General features: G+C 36.0%; 1 protein-coding gene across 8 annotated transcripts in view; it reads left to right on the forward strand.

The window, feature by feature from the left end:
• LOC126811200 (rho GTPase-activating protein 8) overlaps nt 1-19,318 on the forward strand; it is a 221,553-nt gene that overhangs the window by 10,373 nt on the left and 191,862 nt on the right. For 7 of the 8 annotated variants that reach the window (XM_050536765.2, XM_050536766.2, XM_050536767.2 and 4 more), the window contains exon 2: nt 9,533-9,744. In XM_050536765.2, the coding sequence (XP_050392722.1) occupies nt 9,693-9,744 (52 nt within the window). In that variant the 5' untranslated portion in view covers nt 9,533-9,692. Of the gene's footprint in view, nt 1-8,055; nt 8,977-9,532; nt 9,745-19,318 lie in introns of those variants that run through there. The other variant, XM_050536764.2, reaches the window with a different exon arrangement.

The raw sequence follows: 19,318 nt of genomic DNA on the forward strand, positions 1-19,318 counted from the left end.
GTCCGTCCACAATTATTTGTGGACTCTCTACAGGTCACAATTCTTATCTGATTTTGACGAAACTTTAAATATAGGTTTATCCCCAAACGATCTCAGCTGCTTTCGATATTGGCATGTATCGGATCAATACTTCATGGATTATGGCCCCTGTTTGTACGAAAAATCACGTTTTTAGCTTGTGGACCCTATAGAGGTCACAATTTTTAGCCGATTTTGTTGAAACTTGAAATGTAAATTTATAAAACAAAGATCTCGGTTCCTTTCGATATTCGCGCATATCGGACCGTAACTTCCTGAATTATGGCCCTTGATTGTACGAAAAATCACGTTTTTAGCTTGTGGACCCTATAGAGGTCATAATTTTTATCCGATTTAAAAAAACGTATTATTATATCACCGTTACACCCTAAAGACGGCTGACAGACAAAATGGCCGCCCTTCGTTCTCAAATAGCGTAAAAATATGGTATATCAAGGTTGTGGACCCTGTAGAGGTCACAATTTTTATCCGATTTTGTTGAAACTTAAAATGTAAGTTTATAACCCAAAGATCTCGGTTCGTCTTGATATTCACGCATATTGGACTGTAACTTCCTGAATTATGGCCCCTGATAGCACGAAAAATTGCGTTTTTAGCTTGTGGACCCTATAGAGGTCATAATTTATATCCGAATTTCGTGAGAATCGGCCCAGAACTGACAGACAAAATGGCCGCCCTTCATTCTCAAATAGTGTAAAAATATGGTATATCAAGGTTGTGGACCCAATAGAGGTCGCAATGTTTATCCGATTTTGTTGAAACTTGAAATGTAAGTTTATAACCCGAAGATCACTTTCTTTTTAGCTTGTTCTCTATCCATCTCTCGAAAATGTGGGCGTATCCTGCCTGGCAGCCGCTGGTTAACTGATGTACAAGTTTATTGTTTAACATACAGCAGCTAATTGAGGTAGGCAAAGGTTGTTGTGCAAACCTTACAGGGAGTAGCGACCCTGCCTTGCCGAGCTACTGTGATCAGAGTATGAAATTCTGTGAATTGATATTGCATGTGTCGGAATATGAGATTTGTCTAAAGCTCCAGTTCCCTCCACTTGCAAAATATCTCTATTTTCTAATTTTTAAAACCAGAGCTTAATGTCATAAATTATCTCAAATCTTCTAGTAAATATCAATCAGTCATTTGTTTTCAGAAATAGAGAGCAATATCTACTAAACAGGGCCACAATATTAGGACCAGTGACACTGTTTGCGAAATCTGATACATTTTTATATTGATTACCAATAGCATAAACAAGTTATTTTTCCTTATTTCTTCCAAACAAGTGCAAGGGCGCGGGATGTTGATGACTAGTCATCTTGTTTCATTTCAGCTAGACATTCTTCTGTGGGTTCATCCAAACATACTGGACCAGGTTGAACTTGAGGCTCGCTTAACCATACGGGCCCTTCCTTCCACAGGTTACTGCTATGGAGTTCAGACAAAACTACTCCTCTAGAGGGGAGGTCTGCTGGATTTTCTTTGCCTGGGATGTGGTTCCTTTCTTAATTGGCGTGAGAGTTCTGATTTCATTCACCCTATTTTGCTCGGGCAGCGCCGCTACGGCCTACTCTTATATCGAATTCCAACTGCCAAGGGATCATTTACGTGCACGCCAATATGTACACGGGACCTCGGTTTTTCGTCCCATCCAAACGACTAGACAGCTGTCCTTGTCAGGCCCTCCATCCTGCATCACTGACAAGGGGAAACCACTCTGGAAAATCTGGATGAACTTTCTCGGCCAATGCAGGGATCGAACACCCGATCTCCAGGCTAGCGAGCCAGCGTCGGCTACCTTGCAATCAGTGTACATGACAAGTATGTCATTGTTCCGGCTGACAAAGCGTCCAATAACATAGTGTTTATATATGTAAACAATATTATTATTACTGTCTGTTCAAAGAACTTAGTTTCGGGAAATCAATCGACATTGCTACATATATACGCCCTACTCTTGGTAAGGATGAAATTATATCCAATCACAGATTTGTACTCACTTCATTTGGTACTCCATGTGGAGATACCTATACAGATCTGCCTTTGTTCTATAGGATACCTAAACTTCATAAAAATCACCACACACAACGTTTTATAGCAGGTTCATCCCGTTGTTCCACAAAACCACTTTCAAAAGTATTGACATCTATACTAATGACAGTTAAAGTGGGTTTCCAAACATACTGTGACAAAATATACTCTTGTAGTGGTATTAATCAAATGTGGATATTAAAAAATTCCAAAGAATTACTTGATGGTTTGCAATCAAGATCACTTGCTTCAGTCTCCTCTATACAAACGTTTGACTTTTCTACTTTGTACACAAAAATTCCCCATAGTAAATTAAAAGCTCAGTTAAAAGACATTATTCACAGTGTCTTTTCATCTAAATCAGGAACTGTTAGATATCAATATTTATTTGTTAATTACAATTCCACATATTTTGTTAAGAACCATAGTGATTCCAAAAATAAATTTACTGCCAACAAGATAATTGGATTTTTTTAATTGATAATATCTTTGTTGAATTTGGAGGGGAAATATATCAGCAAGTGGTAGGTATCCCCATGGGCACCAACTGTGCACCTTTGCTTGCTGATTTATTTCTATATTCTTACGAAGCCGATTATATACAGGCACTCGTAAAAACAAATAAACGATTAGTCAGACATTTTAATTTCACTTATCGATATATTGATGATGTTCTATCACTGAATAATCCCAAATTTAGTGATTATGTACCTGTAGAATTCATATATCCTGATGAGCTCGAAATTAAAAACACTACTGACAGTGACAATTACGCTTCCTACTTGGATCTGCGTCTCGAATTTGACAATTGCCATAAATTGAGTATTAAATTGTACGATAAACTTGATGACTTTGACTTTCTGATTCTTAACTTTCCATTCATTAGTAGTAACATTCCAATATCACCAGCTTATGGAGTGTTTGTGTCTCGGCTAATTCATTATGCGAGAGCTTGTTCCTTTTATTCTGATTTTTTAAGTAGATCAAGGCATTTGTCATGTAAGCTTTAACTACAGGGATACTTGCCCACTAAACTTACAAAAACCTTTAAAAAGTTTATGGCCGTCATATTGACTCAATTGGTAAATATAACGTGTCTCTTTCGGCTATTATTCTAGATCAATTTAATTTACTCGTATACTATCTCCCTGATTATGCCTACTACATCGTTAACACAGTTCATCACATGCATTTTGTATACGGATAGTCCATTGGCCAATCACGCTATTTTACCGAGATTTCGTCTTATGGTTTGGATGCAGCTAAGGTGGGTGTGGCGCCAGGCAGGGTAAGCTTACTCTTCCAGACACCTGTTACCACTGTTTGTCGTGTATTTTGTACACAGTGAACAGTCCATTTGCTGATTACACCATTTTGCCTATACCTTTTTTTTTAGGACTTCCAATTTTGTCTAATGGTTTGGATTGTTCGTACTTGTTTTTTTTTATTGGAACAGTATCTTGAATTTGATGATAAATGGTGAAATAAAACCCAACGGATCAAAGAATTTTGATGTAACACTAACAATGTTATGCTTGGTAGGTTCCATGACTTGGGCTAGGTGAGCTATTTCTTGTAAGTTGAACATAAATTCATCTGTGGAATAGTTCCATTCAACACCAAGTATACATTGTGTAGTTCTGTGGTAAGTCCCCAAGGTGGTCTTGGCAAAGGTCCTATCATCTTCCTGTGATGAACATGTAGTTTGTTGTGGGTTGGCGCCATTGGTTTCATTGTTGTCGATTTGTAATTGGAGAGTGGGGTGATTGGTTCGAACTTTCTCAAGTTAAATCCCCCTTGTGCTAGAATTGATTTTGACAGATTATACAATTTAAAGGCTTCATCTTCACTGTCTGCTCCAGCGGTAACGTCATCAACATAAATGGCACTCATAAAGGTTTGACTTCATATCTTCCATCTTTGAAGTTTATGGTTTGAGTGAGTTTATCATAAATGGAAGTCTGTTTAACATCGATAGCTTCTAAATCCCATAATTGCTTTAGCTGTTCTTCTAGTCCTATGTGGAGTACAGTCACGAATATGTGGTCTTTATTTTATTCTTCCTCAGTGGTGTAGGTTGGTCCAGACAAGATCAACCCAAAAGACGTCTCCACTGCTGTGGGGCCTGGCTCCCCCCGTCCAGTGACAAAATCCCAGTAGTAGTCTGCACCGATGACTATATGAATGGCACCCAGACCCGTCAACCCCTCAGGGCTGAAATGCAGTAGGGTAGTGTAAAAAATGCAGTAGACACCATGATTTGGCAGTAGATTTCAAAAAACGCGTAAATTCGCACTTCCAAGGGAAATTAATTTTGAAATGATACACTGAACTGCAGGCCCAACAATACAAAAATTGCATTAAATGGGTAATAGATAAAATATACACCAGCAATGGTACCATATCTAAAATTATTTATGTAATTAAACCAAAATTGAATATGTAGCCTACAGAAAGAAATAGTTAGTAACGTAAAAAATAATTAAAATTACCAGTCCAGTAGTAACTGGCAGTACCACTTTTGTTTTGTTTTAACTTAGCATGATTTTTAAAAATATCCTTGTGACATGTTCCCCATTCCGAGAGTTTTTGTCAATATTGTTTCATCTAAGATAATTGGTGTGCTTTTTAGATTCTATAGTATTTCTACATTAGAATAAGATGGGGGGGGGGGGGGGCTGTGAAAAATTAGTTTTGCATAACGACTAAATATTGGTATCGATTTAATCATGCCCCCCATGGCGATTATCCTCACAATGTACGGGATTTTTTCTCCCGTGATTCCATAAATCTGCTTATACATTTATTCGAGAGAGTGTTTCATGTAATTCAGAATCGGCGAGGCGTATTCCCATCTTGAAATTAAATTTCCAGGTTGTGTTGCATTCGAAGTATTGTATTAGATGCTGTACGTACGCGCGCAAACGAAAATGTCAGCCATTGTGCATTTTGCTGCCTTGAATTGGTCGCTATTTGTTTAGTTTTATTCTACGCATTTTGAGAGTATTTGGAACACGTGCCAATAATTATATCTACTTTATTTACTCTAAAATAGATCGAAAAGAATTAAAAAACAAATCTCTCAGCTAAATTACACCTTATAATATCCCAAGTCGATGCTGATAACCGAAAGTTGCGATCTTTATAGAAAACATGCAAAGAGTTGCTTCCCTTATTTCCATAGTTTTGGCGAGAAAATTAAAAAAACTCTTTGTTTGAAAATGCGGTTGAAATCTATTACCGCGCAGTAGAGCGGTACATGAGGCCTTTTCGCGGCACTCTACCGTGTGATGCGGTAGAGTTGACAGGTGTGATGACACCACCAGATTTGGGTTTTGGATAATCTGCTAAGGTTAACGAATTCAAATAACTGTCTGTAGATATTGTTCTTCCTCAGTGGTGTAGGTTGGTCCAGACAAGATCAACCCTTAAAGACGTCTCAAGACCACTGCTGTGGGGCCTGGCTCCCCCCGTACCACTCGTCCAGTGACAAAATCGTAGTAGTGGTCTGCACCGATGAGTATATGAATGGCACCACCGGATTTGGGTTCTGGATAATCTGCTATGGTTAACAAATTCAAATAACTGTCTGTAGATTTGATTTGGTTTACATCATAATATTTCAGGGGTTGGCAGATCAGTGGAACAACGAAGGCTAGCACTGGTTGGAGGTGTCCGCCTTTGGTTAGGGCTACAATTTCTACAACATCTATTTCCTGAGTGATCTATAGCGGATAAGTTCAGGTCTCTTTGCAATATCTGGGTTATGTAAGTCCGCTGGCTTTCAGTATCAAATAGCATTCGAGAAGCCATGGTGGGTTTATTCTTGCAATGTGGATTTGCTACCAAAGCTCTTAGCTGTTTGTAATAGGATATGGTGGTGGCTCTTGGATTGATTCTGATTGGCTAACATACTTGTGGTGGCTTTAAATTCATTTCCTGGAGTTCCATTTCTGATGGATTCCCATGGAACTGGTTCTTCGTTGGATCCATTTGTACTGTATTCTCCCTGTACCTTGGGACAAATGCTAATGTGTTGACGTTGATAACATTTGGCGCATACTCTTCCAGAGAGACAGTTAAGACTAAACAGATAAAACATCTCCCTATCTTTGTCAACAAATCCCTTCTGGCTTGAATATTAGTAATATTCTTACAGGAGTTGGATGCATGTTGTCCATGACAGTAAGTAGAGGTTGGTAGGGATTGGTTGGTTGTACAATGTAAATAGAGCTGCAGACGTAGAATAGTTATTATACGGAGGTTTGTGCATGTTTGTGGACTGGCCTGGTCTTGCATTGGTAGCTGAGCTTGTATAATCTTGAGTTCTCTCCCTTGCTGACAATTCATGTTCCAGGTGCACATTCATCAAAATGTTCATATGGCGATTTACAATCTGCTGGCGGTTACCAAATCGTTTCTGCAAAATAGAAACTGCTTCAGAATAATTAAGAGAAGTCAAAGCTAATCCGGAAACGGCTACAGCTGCGGGTCCCTCCAAATAGGAATTTAAGTAGTTAAACTTATCGATATCTGAAACAGTGATGGGATTTCAAAATTTTTCTTGTCGGACATTTCTAGCGAAAATAAAGGAACATAACTCTTATCGTTATTTAAGATGGCAGTTTTTAGACCACACACAAAAATCATGTGTAAACAAAATATTCAAATTCATCCGTAATAAAAAAAAATAGGTGCACCTCGTTATTTCTAATATTTAATTCCCGTACGGTATTCAAATTTATGTCAGTAATATTCCAACAAAATTCGTAATACGATAGAATGAAAGCGTGCCGACTACTGCCGATCTGTACTGTTTCAAATTCCTCCAAAATTACCGTATTTTTCGGGTCGTAAGTCACTACATTTTTCAGCAGAAGTCTGGCATTCATCTTATACTCCGTTACGACTTATGTACAGAGGGAAGGAAAATGATATCCCGAAATTTTTTGGGCAATAAACGTCGCTCTACCACAACGAGCAAATGACACCATCCGCTAAATAATCGCATTCTACTCTAGCACGTGCTATCGTCTAAAACAATTAAGTACTTACACTATTCCAATCGAAATATTCGTCAACATTGCCTAAATTACTTATTTCTTTATTTAAAAACATAAACCCCATTCAAAATTTGATCATAAATCCGAGAATATGCCATCAAAATAGAATCTTTTCTTCGACATTAGAAGCGTGTATTTTGTCACGTATTCATTTCATAATTTCGCGCGTCTCGCGGGATGTCTAATACCGGTTCAGTTATCGTACTTTAACTGTCTGAAGCTGTTTTTCTTTCAAGTTTAATCAGATTTTCTTCAAACAAGGACAACTTTGCTCTGAAAATTCAAAACACGCTTCGAACGACGCAATTTTGATAACTTCTTTCTAAAACCGGCAAGTTCGTAGGTACATATCACTTACCGTCATACACTGTACAGCCGAAGCTAGATGTAGAGTAACGGAATCTGCCGAGGTTTCCCGAGTGCTGTGTGTGATATGTGTGTGTGTGAAATAGCTTTATTTAACGCTCGCTTCCACCAAAGTGATATCGCAGACGAATTATAATGACTGTCTATTGATCTGGGCGTTATATACTCTTACAATATGTGACTTCTATGATTAGTTTATACATATTGTCGGCTCACATCAATGCGATTAAAATGTCCGTTAATGCAGAAACCACAAGGTTCACAAAGATTAAAATTATAATGGATTGATGAATAGTCCGAAAAAGGGGAAACAATGGCTTCTGTTTAAGATTAGATTGATGAATTGTCCGACAAAGGATTATGTCAGTCAATCAAGGCAGATTAAGTAGTTAATCAAGGTAGGTTTATAGACGGTATAACATGATAAATACGTTGATCACTTAATTACCTAATCAATCCAGCGTATTATCGACGATAATCAGGTTGAGTGGTAGTTATACACTCAGTAAACTATATTAATTTCTGAATTTTGAATATTATTTACCATGTCTTGATGTCCGATTGGGCATATTCCAGGTCGGACAATTTTGGGCGTTTGGAAAAAAGATTTGGACAAGTCCGGAATATACGGGCAAATCCCATCACTGATCTGAAAGATTGTCATTATGATGGATGGCTGTACTAAATGAATCCCAGAATGTCTGCCACTTGGATGGATCTCCTCGAAACTTCTTTAAGTCTAGTTTGGGTAAATTTATGTGGATTGACTGGCTAAGGCATGAGACCGATGCAAGTGTGGGATCACCGAAATTCATATACATGTATGTCTGTAATTTACTGTCTAAGGCTTGTTTGGTTTGGAATAAATTAATGACATGTTCGGAAATCTCATCTGGCTTGAATAGGGATACTCAACAACCGATCTGCTTTCGACAAGGAATTATTCACAGATAAACGATAACCCGATCGTTGTTTTAAAATCCTTCTTTGTGTGGCTGTGATATTTGGTTTGTTTGTCGAATCCATTTGTGGCTCTGTCTGTGTGTCGGCAGTTGACATTTCGTACTAGTTTGTTTGGGTTGTTCAGCAAAGTCAAAAGTAGACGAAACTTACAAAGTTACGTGGATTTCTTTGGATTGTTCCGTAAGTTACATTAGAATCTATCTGTCTCGTCGGACCATGTAGGATATTATATTGGCGACTCAAAATCTAAGGATGGATGGTTCATTTGGAAAACAACATGTGGATTTTTAGGACTGTATTTAATTGCTGACACTTTACAACAACTCATTTATCAGGTCTTTTCTAATTATATAGAATTTGTAATCGTGACATTCGCGACTATAACTTTGGGGCAAGATTGGTTTTTCAAACGCTACAGAGCAACAGTACCGGCAGCAACCGGAGACGACTGAAAACGAACAATAAAAAATACAATAATGTCTAATTCACCGACAATAATTAAGTGAGAGTGATGAAACTGTGAGTATAGATTCATTATATCATTCTCTTGACTAAGTTCGATGATGAGAATTTTCTGCTTAGGATAAGGAATGATAAGAAATTTGATTGGTCAAGACTTTGGAACATAACAACTCTGCTTTTAATTGAGGTAGAATGTTTAAACTTGATGTACAATGTAGATGTTCATTAGGTGAATGCATTGACTGAATTCAATCATTAACATTTCGAGCTAATGCTAAGCAGAGCTAAGCAATTTCATTGGTCAATGCTTTTGGGACAAGATAACTTTAATTCTATCTGATAGAGAGTGATGAAACTTAGTGTACAGTTGATAATCAGTTTGATTGCTTGATACTTTTGAAAAAAAAAAATCTGTGATTAATTAATATGTGTTATCTATCGGCGAGGGACATATATATATCAGCCTCACTGTTGGCCTGTTCAATTTAGCCACAAACCTGTGACTTGTGGTCTGTGCAAATGCGAGTTTCATAATGGCGGACGAATTCAAATGTATTTTGTTTATGCAGTTCTATCCACATTTTACTTTACATGATGTGTTTGTGTATTACAGGAAATTACCTATTAATAAGACAAATTGAGCTCTTCATTTCTCACCAACTGGAATAAATAAGAAACTGATTTTAAACACAGCTGAACTGGAGAGAGTTATGTTGTAGATTTTATCTGGTTATTGACCAATGTCCAAACAGAAAGCATCAGTGTAAGAAAATATGTCAGTAGAAGCTGTAAATTCAACATTTAGTGGCAGTGAAGATGAGGGAGGTAAGATTTAAACTATATTTATATATTCACGTACAATATATTAATAAGTTTAAAAATCTTAGAAGATAATTAATTCAGTTTGAGTTAAATTTTTGTTCAGAATTTTTCAGGTGTGTCTGAATCAGGACTTCCACTTCAAAATTTTCACTGTCAATCATTTTTCATAATGCACGAAAACTTTGAAAAAAAAAAGTCATATTTCATGATTTTTATACCCCCAACATGGAAATGTGGATGTTTATTGCCGTCGCCCCTGTCCGTCCCTCCATCCGTTGTCAACAATTTCTTGTGAACGTGCTAACTCCAAAAGTTATTATCCGATTGTTTTAAAATTGATATATGTGGTTAACATTAGTGAGATGAAGAATCCTATTTAATTTCATTAGTTTCTGTTTATTACGTCTAGAGTTATGGGCCTTGATTCACTCTGTTGAACCTTGTCTGTCAGTTGTAGTGAACGCGCTAACAACAAAAGTTACTATCCGATTGTTTTAAAATTGATATACAGTACAGTAGAACTTGCTCGGACTTGCACTCCTAATCAGCGAACACTTCCTTCAACGAGCACCAAAAAATCCCCCGAGCGATTTTTAAGTAATTTAACCCCCACTAAACACACACCTGTTCAACTGGTGAAACGGGCATCTATATTCGCCCCAGATCATGCTATTTCATCCATTAAGCGAGCACATCATAGTGAATCTCGGAAAATCACGTTCTCTCTTGAGCGAACAAGACTGAACTGTCACTAATCTTGACATGATTTACTCGCCTGGCTTGAACTACATGTAACTATCACTAATTAACAAGTTTACTCACACCCCAAGCTGATAATTTTAACCATTAATTAATATCCAAGCCAATGATGATATATAAGAAAGAGTCTGAATTGATAATTTTTTAACAATTTTCAAGTGTAAATAATTTAATTAAATCAACCTGTCCTTAATATCATATTCATGGTATTTTGGATGTTAAATTTGTTAAATCTGTAATAAACAACATTGATAAGACATTGTTTATCAATATGTCTAATATTACTATGCCTCGTAAAGTTCTTACACCTACTTGAAAAGTTTTGACACTTGAAGAACATGTCAAAGGGATACAGTTATCAAATGAAGGTAAAAGTGGTTGCGTAATCGCTAAAATAGTTGGGGTGGGAAATACTCAAATTCACGGCATTCTGAAAAGAAAGGCACAATACGCGACTACTTTGAATTCACAACTAGATAAAAAGTACATGTATTGTTATTGTTATACTACATGAATAAACAAATATATGCAATCTATATCTTTATTTTTTGCGGTAGGGATTGGGGCAATATTGGATACCTCTAGTCAAAGAGCACCTCCATTAAGGAAGCATTTTTAAATTTCCCTTGGGTGCTTGCTTAATACAAGTTCTACTGTATGTGGTTAACATTAGTGAGATGAAGAATTCTATTTAATTTCAATAATTTCTGTTTATTATGCCTAGAGTTATGGCCCTTGTTTCACTTTGTTGAACCTTGTGAACGCTATTACGCCAAAAGTTATCATCCGATTTTTGTGAAATTTATATGCATTATTTAAATTAGTGAAATGAAGAAGCCCATTTAATTTCAATAATTTCTGTTTATTATGTCTAGAGTTATGTCCCTTGTTTCACTTTATTGAACCTTATGAACGCTCATCCAATCTTTCTGAAATTTATATGCATTATATAAATTAGTAAAACGAAGAAGCCTATTGAAATTCAGCAATTTCCGTTCATTACGTCTAGAGTTATGGCCCTTGTTTCACTTTATTGTCCCCCAACTTTCGAAGAAAGCAGGGGACTATTAAAATGGGTCTGTCTGTCTGTCCGTCACACTTTTTGGGACACAATAACTCTCCTTCCAATTGAGCTTGGTGTAGTTGTTTATTAGGTCAAGGTCAATGCCTTGATGGAGTTCAAAGATGAGCATTTTCTGTTTAGAGTAAGCAGAGATAAGCAATTTGATTGGTTGCTGCTTTGTGACACGATAACTTTAGTTCTAATTAAGTGAGAGTGATGAAACTTGGTATATAGTTTTATTACATCATTACCTTGACTAAGCTCGATAATGAGCATTTTTTGCTCAGGTTAAGTTGAGCAATAAGCAATTGGAATGGTCGAGACTTTGGAACACAATAACTCTCATTCTAATTGAGCTAGAATGTTCACACTTGGCTTAGGTGTTTATTAGGTGAATGCCTTGATGGAGTTCGAAGATGAGCATTTTCTGCTTAGGGTAAGCAGGGATAAGCAATTTGATTGACTGATGCTTTGGGACATGATAACTTTAGTTCTAATTTAGTGAGAGTGATGAAACTTGGTGGATAGTTTTATTACATCAATACCTTGACTAAGTTCGATAATGAGCATTTTCTGCTCAGGGTAAATTGAGCGATAAGCAATTTGATTGGTCGAGATTTTGGAACACAATAACTCTCATTCTAATTGAGCTATAAGAATGTTCACACTTGGCATAGGTGTTTATTAGGTCGATGCCTTGATGGAGTTCAAAGATGAGCATTTTCTGCTTAGGGTAAGCAGAGATGAGCAATTTGATTGGTTGATGCTTTGTGACACGGTAACTTTAGTGCTAATTAAGTGAAAGTGATGAAACTTGGTGTATTGTTTTATTACATCAATACCTTGACTAAGTTCGATAATGAGCATTTTCTACTCAGGGTAAAGTTGAGCGATAAGCAATTGGAATGGTCGAGACTTTGGAACACAATAACTCTCATTCTAATTGAGCTATAAGAATGTTCACACTTGGCATAGGTGTTTATTAGGTCGATGCCTTGATGGAGTTCAAAGATGAGCATTTTCTGCTTAGGGTAAGCAGAGATGAGCAATTTGATTGGTTGATGCTTTGTGACACGGTAACTTTAGTGCTAATTAAGTGAGAGTGATGAAACTTGGTGTATTGTTTTATTACATCAATACCTTGACTAAGTTCGATAATGAGCATTTTCTACTCAGGGTAAAGTTGAGCGATAAGCAATTGGAATGGTCGAGACTTTGGAACACAATAACTCTCATTCTAATTGAGCTATAAGAATGTTCACACTTGGCATAGGTGTTTATTAGGTTGATGCCTTGATGGAGTTCAAAGATGAGCATTTTCTGCTTAGGGTAAGCAGAGATAAGCAATTTGATTGGTTGATGCTTTGTGACACGATAACTTTAGTGATCATTAAGTGAGAGTGATGAAACTTGGTGTATAGTTTTATTACATCAATACCTTGACTAAGTTCGATAATGAGCATTTTCTACTCAGGGTAAAGTTGAGCGATAAGCAATTGGAATGGTCAAGACTTTGGAACACAATAACTCTCATTCTAATTGAGCTAGAATGTTCACACTTGGCGTAGGTCTTTATTAGGCGAATGCCTTGATGGAGTTCGAAGATGAGCATTTTCTGCTTAGGATAAGCAATTTGATTGGCTGATGCTTTGGTACACAATAACTTTAGTTCTAATTTAGTGAGAGTGATGAACCTTGGTGTATAGTTTTATTACATCAATACCTTGACCAAGTTCGATAATGAGCATTTTCTGCTCAGGGTAAGTTGAGCGATAAGCAATTTGATTGGTCGAGACTTTGGAACACAATAACTCATTCTAATTGAGCTAGAATGTTCAAACTTGGTGTATGTGTTTATTAGGTGAATGCCTTGATGGAGTTCGAAGATGAGCATTAGGTTGATTTCAATTTCGTGAAACTCGGACCAAAACTGACAGACAAAATGGCTGTCCCTCGTTCTCAAATATCGTAAAAATATGATATATCAAGGTTGTGGAACCTCTAGAGGTCACAATTTTCTTCTGATTTTGATGAAACTTAAAATGTAAGTTTATAACCCAAAGATCTCGGTTCCTTTCGATATTCGCACATATCAGACCGTAACTTCCGGAATTATGGCCCCTGATTGTACGCAAAACCGCGATTTTAGCTTGAGGTCACTCTAGATGTCACATTTATTATCCGATTTAGAAAAACGTTCAAATATATCACTGCTACACCGTAATTTTCATTGAGTTAGAATTTCATGAAAATCGGAACAAAACTGACAGACAAAATGGTTGTCCTTCACAGTGCTCACTCTGAGTTTCATTTTTTTTACGCCAATTTTTCATTTTTATACGTCGCCCCCGTCCGTCAGTCCAACTGTCCGTCCATCGTCCACAATTTCTTGTGAACACTCTACAGACTACATTTATCAACCGATTGATATATGTCGTTTGCATTAGTGAGATGAAGAAGCCTATTTAATTTCAATAACTTCCGTTAATTTCTTCTGGAGTTATGGCCCTTGTTTCACTTTGTTGCACCTTATGAACGCTCTAACGACTAAAGTTATCAACTGATCTGTATGAAATTTATATGCATTATTTAAATTAGTAAAACAAAGAAGCCTATTGAATTTCAGCAATTTCTGTTAATTACATTTAGAGTTATGGCCCTTGTTTCACTTTGTTGAATGTTGTGAACGCTCTAATGACAACAGTTATCATCTGATCTGTTTGAAATTGATATGCATCATTTAAATTAGTGAAATGAAGAAGCCTATTGAATTTCAGCAATTTACGTTAATCACGCCGTGAGTTATGGCCCTTTTTTCTCTCTTTGTTGCACCTTGTTAACGCTCTAACGACAAAAGTTATCAACCGATCGGTATGAAATTTATATGCATCATTTAAATTAGTAAAACAAAGAAGCCTATTGAATTTCAGCGATTTCCGTTAATTACATTTAGAGTTATGGCCCTTGTTTCACATTGTTGAATGTTGTGAACGCTCTAATGACAACAGTTATCATCCGATCTGTTTGAAATTGATATGCATCATTTAAATTAGTGAAATGAAGAAGCCTATTGAATTTCAGCAATTTCTGTTAATTACATTTAGAGTTATGGCCCTTGTTTCACTTTGTTGAATGTTGTGAACGCTCTAATGACAACAGTTATCATCTGATCTGTTTGAAATTGATATGCATCATTTAAATTAGTGAAATGAAGAAGCCTATTGAATTTCAGCAATTTACGTTAATCACGCAGTGAGTTATGGCCCTTTTTTCTCTCTTTGTTGCACCTTGTTAACGCTCTAACGACAAAAGTTATCAACCGATCGGTATGAAATTTATATGCATCATTTAAATTAGTAAAACAAAGAATCCTATTGAATTTCAGCAATTTCCGTTAATTACATTTAGAGTTATGGCCCTTGTTTCACATTGTTGAATGTTGTGAACGCTCTAATGACAACAGTTATCATCCGATCTGTTTGAAATTGATATGCATCATTTAAATTAGTGATATGAAGAAGCCTATTGAATTTCAGCAATTTCCGTTAATCACGCCGTGAGTTATGGCCCTTGTTTCACTTTTTTGTACCTTGTAAATGCTCTAACGACAAAAGTTATTATCCGATCTGTAGGAAATTTATATGTATCATTTAAATTAGTAAAACGAACAAGCCTATTGAGTTTCAGTTATCACCTAAATTAGTGAAATGAAGACGAACAAGCCTATTGAATGTCAGCAATTTCCGTCAGTTATGGCCCTTGATTTACTTTGTTGAACTTTGTGAACTTTCAAACAACAAAAGTTATCATCCGATCTGTATGAAATTTATATGCATTATTTGAATTAGTAAAACGAAAAAAGCCTGTCGAATTTGAACAATTTCTGTAGATTGCTTCCAGAGTTACGGCCCTTGTTTTAGTTTTTAGAAGCTTGTAAACCTTCAAACAACGAAAATTATAATGTCATGTGTATGAAATTGTCTATTAAATTCCCCTAATTACCTACAAAAGAATAAATATGTGACAACCCTTGTCGACTGCTCGGACGATTTAGCTGCTGTGGGCGTATGTTTTGTTGCCTGGCAACCTATCTTAATTTATTAGCCATATATTTTCTCCGCCAAAATAACAAACAAATATCTATTAGATTTTTTCAGTATTTTTTTGTTACATAAGTACATACAATATACATATGATATTACAATTTACAAAATTCTTCTCTGCTTTGCAGAAGCACATTTTTTGAAAGCTTTTTCAACATCTGGGTTAACCACTTTTCCAATACTTAGTAACATTAAATTACACAGTATATTTGTTTTTAATGCATATCTGTATATCTGAAAATTTCCATTCATCCTTTAAAGATCTATCTTTTCATAATGCACTTATACAAAAATGGATAATCGAGACTTATGTTTTATTATTGTAGTAATGATGATCGAGGCTAGGCCTAAAATTCAAAAGCTAATATCTCGGTTCAGAGTCGAGCAATTTGACTGAAACTTCCAGCATATTCTATTCACGTTATTTATTTTTAACTATTATAGTGAGATCTGCCAGTTCTTTATCTAATCTCCCATAATGCCTCTTTAAGTCTTTAAGATTTTTCTTTTTCGAAATTTTTCTCAGTCGCGAACTTGTAGCCTTCATGCAGACCTATTGTAGAAGTTGATATCGCTTCAATATTCAAGGATGTAATAATATTAGATGGACGAGAGCTGAACATGTCAGTATCATCTTTAGACTTGGAGCATTTTGGTGGTCACATACTAATATAATCTGACATTCTTCTATCGGACGTTGACGAAGGCTGTTCAATTTTTCGCTTACGACCCATGGCATGTGATTTGATGATAACTGACTTTCGATAACCCAAAGAATATATACGCAATTATAAACTGTAACAACAACCCTGGCTTCATTTATTAACGATACGGGCAACAGGAGTAAGAAAAAGATAAAACAAACATCATAATTCAATAATCACAAACAAATCGAATGAGTATTATTCACAGTGTCCGCCATGTTGAATATGTAGAAACCGTCAAAATAACCACCAATTTGTATTTGAAAACAAATAATTAAATCTTTTGTCTCTTAATTAGTTTATTACTACTCTTACTGTAAATACTTATCAACACTAATTCGAGATTGATCAAGAGACAAAAGATATCTCTATTATTGGCACCTAATTGATTGATAACTGACTCAGCCATGCGTAATAAGACTGTAGTAATGTGTATGCACGGCGTGGAAATAAAGCCTTGTGGCAAGAAAAATTTATAGCCATGGTTAAAAAGAATCGCCATACAGGAAAAAGTTATCGCCAAAAATTTCGCCAGATTGAATATTTTATCGCCAAAATTATATTTTTATTGCAATTGGCGGCAATGGTGATCGACAGCGTGAGGGCTGAGTAAGGTGGTTGAAATCATTGCACACGTCTTGTCAAACCTTCAACGGCTAAATCTTCGCTCGGCCGCTCGCAATAGAGTAATTTGAATGAAATTTTCAAATTATTCATTTTACATTATCTATTTTCGAACTATTAATTATAGCAAGAATGGCTAGCTCTTTATCTAAATCTTACAAAATGTATCTTTAAGAGCAACAAAAGTTGCTTAAGGCTCGGTCAAAGGTCACTACATGTAATTGATGACTGTAATTAAAATTTATACTCCATAACTGAAACAAAGCCTAAAAGCTTTCATTTGGACGTATATTGTCGTTGCCCCTGTCCGTCCGTCCACAATTTGTTTGTGGTCACTGTACAGGTCACAATTTTTATCCGATTTTGACGAAACTTGAAATATAGGTCTATATTGAACTTTTGAATTTGTACTCAATGGTGTAACTGTGATATATTTGAACAGATTTTACAATAAAAATAATGACTTCTACAGGGTCCACAAACTAAAAATGTGAGTTTTCGTACAATCAGGGGCCATAATCCAGTAAGTTACGATTATACACATGTGTTTTAAGTTTCATCAAAAAGGCACTGCATATCAACTCAAATTGCATTTTAATTCAAACAATCTCAATGAAAAGTTTCAAAGTGCATATAGATCAGAGCACGTAGTACAAAAACAGCACTTGTTCATGTTTATAATGTCATGATCAAAAATATTGAAAACAGCATTGGTATTATTAGATTTAAGCGCTGCCTTTAACACAATAGATCAGTCCATTCTTATCCAGCGCCTTTCCACTCGGTTTGGTGGCCAGGGGGAAGTTTTGGATTGGTTCAGCTCTTATCTGTACCTCAAGGATCCATATTGGGACCCGTGCTTTTTACGGCATATACTACTCCAATTGGTGATATTATTCGAAGACATGGCATTGACTATCACTTGTATGCAGACGACACTCAACTCTATATATCACTAAAATCGGAAAATGAATATAAACAGATTGATAAAATTCAACATTGTATTACTGACATCAAACAATGGATGAAGCTCAACTTTTTAAAACAGAATGATGATAAAACTGTAGTACTCCTTATTGGCTCCAAAACTCAACTTAATTGATTATTAACAGAAACTTTATCCCTTGGTGACACTGAAAGTGAAATACCACTTTCAAAAACAACGAACAACCTTGGGGTAATATTAGATAAGGAGCTATGAAAAAGTTTATAACTAAAACATGCCGTGCTGTAAACTTTCATCTTTATAACATTGGGAAAATCAGACCGTACATTAATATAGAAATAGCCAAAATGTTAATGTGCTCTTTCCGTCATTGTTTTTTGAGGCGCGCGATCGCTCTCGAACACCTGTTGCACACCAAAATGTCGACAGAGGGGAGGTTTTTCTCACCCGCCTTAAAATTGAAAATCGCTCTCCATATTTGTCAATCATGGACATGTATTATTTTTTTTTTTTCAAAAGAGTGTGAAAGACTCACATTCCGAGCGCCACCATGCTGTCATTGTCATATTGTGAACATTTATTTAGTGTATTCGATTAGTATAATGTGATCGCACAAGGTAATAAAATTCCGATGCATATTTTGCTAAAAATAGATGGCGCCTATGCACCATTGGTTAATTACGAGACATGGCACGTGAAAATTTCCAATGAGAATAATTCCGGAAGAAATAGATTGTATTTTGATGGAATTTTCAAGCGTTTATGATTATATTTTGAATAGGGGTTATGTTTTTAAACAAAATTTATATAGGCTATATATATTTAGAAATCTCGACAAGTATTTCTATTGGAATACCGTATATACTGTAGTTATAGATGACAGTAGAAGTTTGACTTGACCGTACGACTACGAGTGCTATTATTTAGCAGACGATGTTTATTATCATTTATGTAACCAAGAATGCCCCCTTACACGCAGTTATTGATCTTCAGAACCATTCCCCATACAAACAACTAATCTCTCTCCTTAAGGTAGCTACGTTTCTAACTCAATATCATCAAAAATCTTCGACATTGAAAACACAAATAATTGGTCAATTCAAATCAACAATGGTCTTGTGATCTTAAAGGGAAAAGATGGGCTTCTGATATCCAATATTCAAGACAAACTAAACATTTCAGGCGAAAGTCTGAAAGCCTATTGAGTTTGTCTGAAAGACTATTGTTTTTACTAAAAAAAATTTTTTTTTTTTTTCGCCATAGCCTATTTCTCAGTGCCTGTAACAGATACCGATATGGGACCTAATTTCCTATCGGAAACCATGTGGTGGCTACTTGATAAACTATTTTTGAAACTTCTCCGTCGACCAGAAGTGGC

The sequence above is a fragment of the Patella vulgata genome, chromosome 2 (assembly GCF_932274485.2).
Source record: "Patella vulgata chromosome 2, xgPatVulg1.2, whole genome shotgun sequence".
In the NCBI taxonomy this organism is placed as follows: domain Eukaryota; kingdom Metazoa; phylum Mollusca; class Gastropoda; family Patellidae; genus Patella; species Patella vulgata.